Raw genomic sequence first — 12,001 nt, forward strand, 5'->3', positions numbered from 1 at the left:
CATCAGAACATGTGAGCAGAACTTAGTGGACTCTGGTCTCCTCCATCAGAACATGTGAGCAGAACTTAATGGACTCTGGTCTCCTCCATCAGAACATGTGAGCAGAACTTAGTGGACTCTGGTCTCCTCCATCAGAACATGTGAGCAGAACTTAGTGGACTCTGGTCTCCTCCATCAGAACACGTGAGCAGAACTTAGTGGACTCTGGTCTCCATGCTGAGGAGGACTGAGTCTGTCAGCAGATGAAGACTGAAGGAACCAGAGATGGACTCACTTTAGTTCCTGCTGTGGATCCTGAACGTAGACAAAGTAATCTGATTACTGTGAGGGGATACAGTTGAGAGTCATTCAACATTTTCTGCTGACGTGAGCTCAGACTCAGAACCAGAGTTTCTCGAGTCTCCTCTGAACCCTGTGACGGGTTAATTAGTGGGTTTGCTGACGACATGTTTAATGAAGCTCCAGCTGCTAATGCATGAACACCATCAGTGATCTTCGTACCTCCTCGTGACATTCCTCGTCCATGACGACTGACTTCTGTGTTTCTCTCCAGGGTGCCCATTATCTTAGTCGGGAACAAGAAGGACTTGCACATGGAGAGGTAAGATGTTCCTCCAAACCCTCCTCTAGCTCTAAAGGTGTCTGCAGCCACGACGTCAGCAGACTGTTGTCCTGAACTTAGTCTTCTGCTGAGCGTTCTGGATGCGTCCAGAACCTGGATCACGATGAACCAACGTGTTCAAAACCTGAGTGTGGGATCTGGACGCTCTATGAGCTGGTCTCCAGTCAGTCAAAGGGATCCGTTCGCTGAGTTTCTCTTTAGAATACTTGAAGCTTGCGGTCAACCCCTGACGGTACCGGTCCAGACTGGGCCAAACATCCGGTGATGTTCTCTGGGACTGAGCAGCTCACTGATGAACTGAATCTGCAGCTCAGTTGTGATCGATAAGAAACGATAAATGTCCTCCAAGTGTTCAGAAGATGAGCCTGAGAGCTTGTTAGAAGGTGGCGCCGTGTGCAGCCACCAGGAGCTCACTGCCGTATAGAGACCAGGAGCCGCACACGATCCACTTCCTGATCCGATTACCGCCCAGAGGAACGGCCGCTGCAGCAGAAAGCGAGAAGGAGGGATGATGGAGGGAATGAGAGAGGGACAGAGATGAAGGAGAGAACAAGCTTAACCCTCTGAGCCCCAGAACGACGGCGTCCATCAGCCACGGCCTGTAGAAACCAGAAGAGTGGTTGGACTTTCAGCTTTCCCACTGTCCCTGAATGCATCCTGCGGCGTGCAGCAGGGACGGACCGGCTATCACGGCCGATATTTGGCATAGTTCCGATTATCCGTATCGGATTATTGATACTTTAGAGACACACAAACCGAGAAGTTAGCAGCTAAGGCTACGCTAACAGCTAGCAGTTAAGTTAGCATTGAGAACCTGAAGCAGCGTCCGAGAACGATGACTAATAATGTTCTAAGATCTGGACCTCAGTGGGCAATAAAAGATGTAGAACAGAGAAATATTCAGGAACCGGACCACGCAGCAGACATCCTGAACTCCGGCCGACCGCCGCGCTGTCGTCTTCACACCGTCTCTGGTCTGGTTCGGCTCTGCTCAGTCAGGTTCACCTTTAGCTCCGGATCCGGCCACTGGCAGAACCGCTGACTTCTTCAGAGAGCAGCTTCTGAAATTTGTCAAACTGTCATTGAGTAGTGATCCAGCTAAAGTCCAAAACTGTTGTTGTTGTTGTTGTTGTGCAGAGTGATCAGCTTCGAGGAGGGCAAAGCTCTGGCCGAGTCGTGGAACGCTGCCTTCCTCGAGTCTTCAGCCAAAGAAAACCAGGTGAGACCAGAAACACCAACGAGCAGCGACACAACCACAACCTTGTGTTATATGCTAACATTAGCTGTAGCAGCTAAGCTATCCTCAGCAACTCATGTTATTTTGTTTAGGCTAACATTAGCTTGTGTACGCTAACATAGCACATATTTTATTTATAACCTTTAGGCAAATATAGCAGCTAACACTGTCCTAGTTAAGCTAAAGTAGCGGCTAACATTGTCCTAGTTAAGCTAAAGTAGCGGCTAACACTGTCCTAGTTAAGCTAAAGTAGCGGCTAACACTGTCCTAGTTAAGCTAAAGTAGCGGCTAACATTGTCCTAGTTAAGCTAAAGTAGCGGCTAACATTGTCCTAGTTAAGCTAAAGTAGCGGCTAACATTGTCCTAGTCAAGCTAAAGTAGCGACTAACATTGTCCTAGTCAAGCTAAAGTAGCGGCTAACATTGTCCTAGTTAAGCTAAAGTAGCGGCTAACCCTGTTTAGACGATGTGAGCTCACTGAGCATCCAGTGGTGTGTTTCCTGGTCAGACAGCGGTGGAGGTGTTCAGGAGGATGATCCTGGAGGTGGAGAAGATGGAGGCGGGTCAGCCGGCGGGTCGGACTCCCTGTTCCATGATGTAGCTCCAACACCGTCCGGCGCTGCAGGCTGGACAGAACCTCCACTGTTGGTCTCATGTTCTGGCCGGGTACACAAGACTCTGTTGAAAAATCTGTCGATTTAACGTTGTAACAACACACAACCCTGAGGCGTTGGGCCTCGACACACAAACAACAACAAGCACGGTTTTATTGTCTTCGTACAAACTGCACAACACACAGACAAACTCAGGATCATGTTTTGCTGAAGTTTTCAGACTGAACTGAGAGCTAGAGTCCAGAACATCTGCACCGAGCACAGCAGAGGTCGGTTAGCGAGCCGGGTTTGAAGTCCATTTTAACAATACGAATCCATTCAGTGTGTGTTTCTGTGAAGCTGAATTCGCTGTAAGACTACGAGGACTTGTAACGTGGATCGGGTCGAGTCACAAAGTTAACACAGCGGCTGATTTGCACGACAACCTTAAATGAACAGATTTTCAGATGGGGTTTGGTATGAGGTCTGCTTCCTATAACATCCGTGTGACTCGTGAACCAGAACCTATTCCAACAGAAAACCCTGCATGGACAAAGAAAATGCTGTTTTGATTTGAAGCATCTCTTCCAGAGTTTCATCCTATTTTCCTGGTGTTACATCAGTTCTATGTTTACAACCGATGAGTTGATCATGCTGCTACCTGACCTCCCTCAACTTCTAGATTTAAGAAATTAAAACACTTTTTTTATGTAAGAGGAACCGTTTGTGTTTTTATGATTGTCCTCATTCAAGCTGCTGTTTGGCTACGAGCTGCTGGTTGTGTGTCTTTGCTGAGGGTCAGTGAAGACCTGGAGGACCTTCAGCAGGACGCCGCCCAGCTTCAGGACCGGATCAGGTCCAAGGACAGTGAAGGGTCGACCACCAGACCAGCAGACCCACATTAGTGACTGGAACTGGACGACTGTCGGCTTGTTTGTTGAAAAATGTTCAGCAGTGAAAGTATTTGCAGCTCCGGTGCAGTTCCCAGCACCGCCAGCAGAGGGCAGCAGCAGACACGGCGCTGATCTGAAGCCAAGACAGAAAAACTCCAGCGTGATGGTTGAACAGGTTTGATGGAATTACTTTGTTTTATTTCAAGAAACAAAAACATCAATACTTTGTGCATTTATCGACAATGATTTGATCTGTTTCAGACACATTCTACAACGTCATGATCTCATGTGTTCATTTGTTTCTACATATTTATGTTTTACTATTCCTACGATACGTGTATTTGAGGTGAATACTTCTGTTAAACATATATAATCATTCATGGTACATCACCTACACACTTTATTTTGGTGCTTAACGGAACCAGATCCAGTGTTCAGACTGAGACACCCGGAGGGATGTGGAACTGATCTGGTGTCAGATTATAAAACAATAAAATAATTAAAATAATTATGAATATATGTGCAGAAAAATGTGCACATACTTCCTCTGCTTTCAAAGCGACATTATAAAAAATAAAAGAAAGAAAAAAAATTAAAATAAGTAAATAACTATTTGTATTTTATTTATTTGTCTTTATTTTATTTTTTTTTACTTTTTAAAAAATCCTTTTTCTTTTATGGATTCATTTTTGATTAATATCGCTTTATATTGCCCCATTATTTATTTTTAAATATATTTATTCTTCTTACTTCCAGTTTTATTTTATTTTTCTTTGATTTATTTTTGTAGCTCACTTTTGCACGCTCACTACTTTTTTGAGTGTAAAAATGTTTAACTGAGAAAAAAACCCTATAAAAAAAAAAGAGTTCAAGTTTTTAACTGTGTTTCTAAACAGTTCCCTGTTATTTACAGATGTTCTGGTTTTGTTCAATTATAGATAAAATCAGTTAAAATCAGTAAAAAATGTCTTAATTTACTCATTAACAGTAAAAAATAAGAAGAGCAAAACTCTGAATAATGTCCACTTTAAAAACAAACAGCGTTTCTTTCTGACAGCGTTTGATCATAAAATTAAACAGTTTTACTGTATTTAAATCAGAACCATCAATTAATTCAAAATCATATTAAGGAGTGAAACTAACAGTTATTTCACATATTTTAGTTTTGAGTCATTCATGAAACTGCAGAGAAAAAAAAGTCTAATTTACATCCTAACTGTGAAGAAAACGACTAAATAACGTTGTGCTCGTGTTTATCAGAACGTTAGACGGTAAAATAATCTGATGATAGAGTGAAAGATGCTGAACAACAGCTCCTGGTCTGTTCACTTACACATAAGATCCAGTAAAACCACTATTTACTGGTTAATAACATCGACATCATCCAGTCAGTCAGTCGGGTATCTGCTCATAAATCTGGATTGTTTCCCCCCCAGACTGAACCGACCCGGTTTATGGATCCAGTAACTGCTCAGCTGCAGAACACATCCTGCACATTAACACCAATCAAGGTGGAATCAAAGAGCAGAAGGTGCACTTTGTTTGTCTGCAGAAACGTGGTCTGTGCAGTATCATTGACCTGCAAAGCTGCCGCCAAGCACTTTCCATTGAGCCCACACACACACACACTCACACACACACACACTCACACACAGCGACACAGCAGAATCAGCAGACGGCCCAGATGAAGGGAAAGCGTCGAGGCAGCAGAATCCTTTGAAGCTGCTCCTTTGTCCGGCCGGCCGGACGGCGGCCGTGGCTCGGCGGCCGGCAGTATAAATTGTGGTGTCCAACTTTCTCTCTGTTACACTGTGTGTGCGGTTGTGGGTCAGGTTGGACGACATCCAGTGGGCAACATGTCACAGTACTCTGGAAAGGTGAGTCACCACAGCCGGGCCCGCTCGGCTCCGGTAGGTCAACCCATCAGCTTTCACAAATAACGTGCACAAAGTCCAGCTGAAACCGTCTGCGCTGGTTCTGGGTGGAGTCCTGTTTGTTCTGTTACTTCAGTCCACTCAGAGACTTTTAAAATGCAGCACGACTCTCTTCTGTGAAGCTTCCTCGTTCACCTGCTGGTTGGGCTGCAGGCGAGAGGTCCAAACGCTTTGACCGAGCTCCTCACGAACCCTCCGGTTTCCTTCATCCTGCTGAGGTTCAGGCGTCAACACAAACCAAAAAACTGTTTCTGGTTGTCTGTAGAACCATGACGTCACCTGCTGATCCTCAGAGCAGCCTGCTAACACCAGCTAGCAGCTCATCAGCAGCTAACACTGGCTACAAGTTGACACTGGCTAGCAGTTCATCACCCGCTAACACTGGCTAGCAACTTGTCAGCAGCTAACACCGGCTAGATGCTAACACTGGCTAGCCGCTCATCAGCAGCTAACACCAGCTACAAGCTAACAGCAGCTAGCAACTTGTCAGCAGCTAACACCAGCTAGAAGCTAACATCGGCTAGCAACTCGTCAGCAGCTAACACCAGCTAGAAGCTAACANGTCAGCAGCTAACACCAGCTAGAAGCTAACATCGGCTAGCAACTCGTCAGCAGCTAACACCAGCTAGAAGCTAACACCCACTAGCAAACCATCAGCAGCTAACACCGGCTAGACGCTAACACTTGCAAGCCACTCGTCAGGTTCTACAGGTTCTTCCTTTTTATTGGAAGTAACGCCCATCCAGCTCGTAGCGTGCTAATCTGTCTGACCAACAGTCGAGAACCCAAAATATCAAACCCGCTCTGACAGTAGGAACCCTGGCATCTGAGCATTCTTAAAACGGACTTTTTCCTTAAAGTTCCTTCCACGTCCTGTTGTCAAACTAGAACCAGGCCAGTCCTGGAACAACTGTCTGGGATGTGGTTTCCAAAAGAAGCTGTTTTTGTATCTTGGAGTACCGCTGATGTTCTGATAGGAACCGTTGTCTGATGGCCCTTTGACGTTCTTTGTTTGAAGAAATAGTTCTTTGGTGAAGGTTCTTTGTGGAATAAAAATGGTTCCACTACGGTATCGAAACCAAAAACTCACGATGGCTCCAGTTAGCAGCTTAATTATGAATGTAGAAGATCAGCAGTGGAGTGACCCCCTTTAGACAGGAAGAACCCTCTTCAGAACCAGACATCTGCCGTCACCTGTTGTTGTGAAGGGAGAAGACAATCTGTCTCAAACTCCCACAATGCTCTCTGCTGCCACCATGAGCTGTAGTCTGTAGACGCCTCCTCTGGTCTCTACAGGACTAAACAGGGAGAGGCTCCCCCTGGTGGAACAACCAGGTACTACAGTTGGTCTGTATTTACTGATATCATGGAGAGAATTCAGGTTTTCTGCCCTCTAACTCTACATGTAGACAGGGTTCCACCGGAGCTTTACAACGAGGTTCCACCCACAGAACGTTCAGGAACAGACAGCTGGATGACGGTTTGTTTCTCCTGCAGATCACCTTCTATGAGGGGAAGTGCTTCACCGGCAGGAAGCTGGAGGTCAGAGGTGACTGTGATAACTTCCAGGACCGCGGCTTCATGAACAGGTAACAGCCAAACTACCTGACGGTCCTCCTTCTGCTTTTCACAGAACAGTTCTAAGTCTGACGTGGAGAGCTTCTCAGAGCTCAGTCTGAAGCCATCTGAAGACACTCTGACAGTTTTCACCATTTTCTGATATTTCATTTTACAAACAGCTGACTGATGAATCCAGAACATAGTCACCAGATTGTTTTACAACCCAGTGACAGAAACAGGCCGAGCCAGAGTTATTAGCCCTGCTGGTGTCGAGCTTCAGGGAGAAACCTGCTTTGTGGTGCTGAAGCTGTGGTGTGCTTGCAGGGTGAACTCCATCCGTGTGGAGAGCGGCGCCTGGATCTGCTTCGACCACCCCGACTTCAAGGGCCAGCAGTACATCCTGGAGCACGGCGAGTACCCCGAGTTCCAGAGGTGGAACTCCCACAACGACCACATGGGCTCCTGCAAGCCCATCCGCATGGTGAGAACAAACGCTCTGCTCCTGTCGCATCGAACCTCCAGCGTGACCGAGTCTCATTACGTTCATGGTCCGCAGAGGATGAACCCCAACCCTCCCTGCTGTCCACCATGAGCCAAAATATGAGCTGAACACGAAGCCTTTTTAAAACCGAGCAGGCAGGTCATCAGTAAGAGGACGTTTTGTTTTTATCCCCAGAGGATGAACCCGGTGGTTTTGCTTTACTATGCACCCAGCAATAGCGAGTGGCCTTCAGCAGGTGGTCATTCAAACCAGACAGCGCTAATGAAGCGAGAGCATCTTCAACTGACAGAAGATCACCAGAAAGTTCTCGTATCTGTTGGAAACTAGAGTCCTGTTGAGCAAAACAGACGGAAGAAGAAAAGAATCTGTAGTTTTTATTTCATTGATCCAGTGGGTCAGATTTTCCTCCCAGTCACAGGAGGAAGGTTCTGGTTCTACGGGACCAGAACCAGGAGGAGGACGGTTCTGGTTATTGTAGAATCAGGTCCGACTTCTTACATACTTTGTCGTCCTCGAAGATAAACGAGTTTTGGACAGAGGTTCTACATGAGACACACATCCACGTATTCGCAAGCGGCTAAAATGTGGATTTTAAACTTGGAACATCTCAGTTGTTCTGTTTTCCTGGTTCTGATGCTTAAGTCCAGTTATTCAGTGTTTACAGTGAGCGCTAACGTTGTTGCCTCTGCTGCGCAGCACGGCGAGCACTACCGCATCGAGCTGTTCGAGGGCTGCAACTTCTCGGGTCAGTGTGTGGACATCTGCGACGACTGCCCCTTCCTGCAGAGCCGCGGATTCTCCAAGAACTGCATCAACTCCGTCAAGGTCTACGGAGACGGAGCGTGAGTTCAGCACAACATTCATTCAGTCCGGCTCAGAGCTGACGGCTGAGGTTCCTGCTCCCCAGAGGATGAACCCAGCTGATGCACTATCAGAACACTTGTTACACACTGAAAGCCAACTAGTCTAGATGCTTTCTGAGCTCATTCATGCTCCTCTGAGGAACAGCCCTTTACCCTTTCCTGACCCTGGCTGGTCTGGCTGTAGGCAGCTGCCTCCCTTCTGGTTAAACTGGGGCAACAAAACTGGTTTTTACAAACATGTTGGAAGCGACTCGGCCATTTACTTGGTTACCACAGTGACAAGTCCCGCCCCATCTGATATGTGATTGGTTGGCTGAAAAGTGAAGCAGTAATCATCAGAAATACCAGAAACATATTTGTGATAAGTCACAAGGAAACCTAACAAACTAACACCGACTGTAAGAACAAATACCGGCAGAGCTAAAGTTGTCAAAAGTGAAAGTGTTTTGGTGACAGCAAATGAACACAGACATTTGGGGAACCTCTGGTTGGCGTTTTACACATTTTATAGACCAAAGACGAAACTGATAAGTGAACAAACTGTTGCCTGATGTAAATCCACCGTTTCTTTCCTCCATCTTCAGCTGGGTGATGTACGAGGAGCCCAACTTCCGCGGTCGCATGTACATCGTGGAGCGCGGCGACTACTGCAGCCACAACGAGTGGCAGGCCCAGAACCCCAACATCCAGTCCATCCGCAGAGTCGTGAACTACTTCTAAACCCACATCCTCATCTGTGACTTTTACCGGCGCTGTAATCATGTACAATAAAGCCAGACTAAAATAAGAAAACAGGTTTTTTATCAAACACTTTCTGTGTGTGCGTTGTTTTGTGTGGCCAGACAAAAGTACAAACTCACAAAGGATGTGCAAACAACTTAGCTGCTATGTTAGCCTAGAGATGACTCTAGATGCTACTTTAGCCTAAATAAGACAACATAAACTTCCATATTAGCCTAAACACACTGATGTTAGCTCAAACAAAATACTACAAGCTGCTACGTTAGCCCAGAAATGACCTTAATCACTACTTCAAAAGAGGTTTAACATTCTTGAGCCAAAATAAAATAGTACTATGTGCAAAATTAGCCCGAACAAGCTAATGATAGCCAGAACAAGACATTAGCCTAAACAAAATAACCTAAGCTCCTATAATAGCTGAGCGATAACACCAGCTGCTACGGTAGATAAAAAAGGATAACATAAACTGCTATGCTAGGCCAAACATGATATCATAAGCTGCACTCTTAGCCTAGAGCTAACATTAGCTGCCACTTAAAGCTGCTATGTTTCCTAGAAATAACTTTAGATGCTACTTTAGCCTAAACAACACATCATGAGCTGCTCTAAAGATAATATTAGCCACTAGTTCAAGAGAGATTCAAGATTCTTTAGCCAAAATAAGAGTATATGATGTGCTAAACAACCTAACGATAGCTAGAACAAGCTAAGGTTAGCCTAAACAAGATAACACACGCTGAAGTATTAGCCTAAACACAAGCTGTTAGCCTAGAAATTACTTTAGTCTAAATAATTTAATCTGCTGTTAGCCTAAACAAGACGACTTAAGTTGCTACGTTAGCCTACAAATTGGTTTTGATGGTACTTTATCCTAAATACAATAAACTGCTACATTAGCCTAAACAAGACATCATAAGCTGATCTGCTAGCCTAAAGATAATGTTAGCCGCTACTTCAAGAGGGAAAATAAGATATTATATGGCACATTAGCCTAAACAAGCTGGTGATAGAACAAGATAAACATTAGCCTCAACAGGCTAACATACACTGTAATATTACCCTTCACAGGATAACACATGCTGCAATGTTAGCATAGAGATGGCTGTAGATGCTACTGTAGCCTAAATAAGATAAACGTGTGCGTGAGTCCAAACAGGACGTCATCGGCTGCTATCAACCTAGAAATGACTTTAGATGCGACTTTAGCCTAAACAACACGTGAGAAGCTGATTTTAGCCTTCGGTCCAGATTAAAATGGCAAAACTCAGACTTGTAAAATCTCAGATATCCTGGAGGTACTGAAGACTCTTCAGAACAATTCTATTTGTAGAAATGCAGCATAAAGGTTCCAAATGGGAGCACGTTTAAATGTGGCAACCACTGAACCTGGTCTTCTGTCCAGCCTCTCCTACTCCATTACAGCCAACGTGGTCTATAGCGCCACCTTCTGATGAAACCCTGTAGCCTAGCTTATCAGCTGCTTCGTGGAAACAAACCTGATTCGCAGTTTTTTTGTTTTATGTTTTGCGGCGCTGCTTTGCTTCAGGTTCTCTCTAAAGTGAAGTGAAACGCTGTGAGGCTGCGTCAGCGGCACGACGTCACGTTTTCACACAAACAGACTCAAAGAAAACCTTCATGGTCTTTATTGGCTCCACATCGACAGGAAACACAAACAGAAAACTTTGCTTGTCGCCGTCAGAACAGCAACAGAAACCCTGAAGCCGGGTCAGAAACGGGAGCAGACCTGTGACAAACGAGCTGCGAGTTCATTTAGAAAACAAGACGGATCCTTTCGAGTTGAAAAATAAATTCTTATCAAACTGAACATGGTTTGAACCCAAACCTCTTCACAGCATCACAACGAGTGTAACCTGAACTGAATTATTGCTGAACCACCTGGAGTGAAGAGGAAACGTGATCGTGTTTGAGGTGAAGCTGCTTCATGCTTTGGCACTTTGCTGTCGACTCTTCGCTGCGTGGCTGAAACAACGGCACTAATTAGGAACTGGACTGCCGTAAGTGAGTAATTAAAGGCCTGTGTCTCTGGGTGACGCTGCGACGCTGCTGGCTTTGGGACGGACTCAGATCCGCTCCCAGGTTCAGCTTTGGCTGTGCGGCGGCTCTCGGCTCAGGTAGGTCTTCATGGCGGCAATGAGTTCGCTCTCCTCCTCCAGTGTCAGGTCCAGGTAATCCTCCTCGTGGTGCGAGATGTCCTCCAGCACCTCGTTCACCAGCTCGGTGTCCTCTGAGGGTAAACCAAGGAGAGCTGCATCAGTGTACAACGCAGGTGGTTCCTCCAAACTCCTCATTGGTCGGGTTTAACCCTCTGAACCTCAAAACCCACCACGTCTTTAAAAGGCCCGGTACATTTTATTGAAGGTCTCCATTAATCAGAACTAGAAGCTGTAAAACCAACAGTGTTTGTCAGATGCTTAACTTTCAGAAGGTCCCTGAACGTATCCTCGGTGAGGTCAGGCTCCAAATTTAACGTTAAAGTTTTAATATTTATCAAAATCACGTCATTCTGCATCTCATTCAAACATTCATCAAACGCTAACTGCTCCATGGATGATCTAGACGTGTTGTATATAGGTTGTATATAGGTTGTAGACGTGTTGTAGACATGATGTTCATGTGCTGGTACCTGGGCAGGTGGACGAGGTGCTGGGTTCCTCAGAGGACGGTGAGGAGGAGCTGGAGGTGGATGGAGGGGTCAGCAGCTCTGCAGAGACGAAGCCTTGGTTGTCCAGCAGCAGCTGAGTCGCTGATTGGACGTCTCCACCCGTCAATCTGAGGGCCGCTTCAGAGGAGTCCCGCTCAAAACCCAGATACAGCAGCTGGAGGGACGGAAACATCTGGATTACAACATCTGGATGAACACAGCTGGATTACAACATCTGGATTACAACATCTGGATGAACACTGTGAGAACAATGACATTTATGTGAGTATGCTGAGAGAACACTATGAGAACCCTGTAAGAACCCTGTGTGAGCCCTGTGAGAACCCTGTGAGAACCCTGTGGGAACCCTGTGAGAACCCTGTGAGAACCCTGTG

At 45.8% G+C, this 12,001-nt stretch overlaps 3 protein-coding genes across 3 annotated transcripts in view; 2 read left to right on the plus strand and 1 right to left on the minus strand.

The window, feature by feature from the left end:
• rheb (Ras homolog, mTORC1 binding) overlaps nucleotides 1–3,165 on the plus strand; it is a 5,537-nt gene extending 2,372 nt beyond the window's left edge. The window contains exons 6-8 of the mRNA XM_008294596.1: nucleotides 554–601; nucleotides 1,760–1,841; nucleotides 2,367–3,165. Of these exons, the coding sequence (XP_008292818.1) occupies nucleotides 554–601; nucleotides 1,760–1,841; nucleotides 2,367–2,459 (223 nt within the window). The 3' untranslated portion in view covers nucleotides 2,460–3,165. The remainder of the gene's footprint in view (nucleotides 1–553; nucleotides 602–1,759; nucleotides 1,842–2,366) is intronic.
• A 1,882-nt stretch (nucleotides 3,166–5,047) lies between these two features.
• Nucleotides 5,048–9,013, plus strand: crygn2 (crystallin, gamma N2). Its single transcript, XM_008294597.1, has 5 exons — nucleotides 5,048–5,221; nucleotides 6,776–6,867; nucleotides 7,163–7,319; nucleotides 8,037–8,182; nucleotides 8,788–9,013. The coding sequence occupies exons 1-5, from the start codon at nucleotides 5,201–5,203 to the stop codon at nucleotides 8,921–8,923; spliced, it is 552 nt and encodes a 183-aa protein (XP_008292819.1). The 5' UTR covers nucleotides 5,048–5,200; the 3' UTR covers nucleotides 8,924–9,013.
• A 1,558-nt stretch (nucleotides 9,014–10,571) lies between these two features.
• nub1 (negative regulator of ubiquitin-like proteins 1) overlaps nucleotides 10,572–12,001 on the minus strand; it is a 10,538-nt gene continuing 9,108 nt past the window's right edge. The window contains 2 exon segments of the mRNA XM_008294598.1: nucleotides 10,572–11,189; nucleotides 11,589–11,781. Of these exon segments, the coding sequence (XP_008292820.1) occupies nucleotides 11,044–11,189; nucleotides 11,589–11,781 (339 nt within the window). The 3' untranslated portion in view covers nucleotides 10,572–11,043.

This window comes from Stegastes partitus, unplaced genomic scaffold (assembly GCF_000690725.1).
Source record: "Stegastes partitus isolate 25-593 unplaced genomic scaffold, Stegastes_partitus-1.0.2 Scaffold976, whole genome shotgun sequence".
Taxonomy (NCBI): Eukaryota; Metazoa; Chordata; class Actinopteri; family Pomacentridae; genus Stegastes; species Stegastes partitus.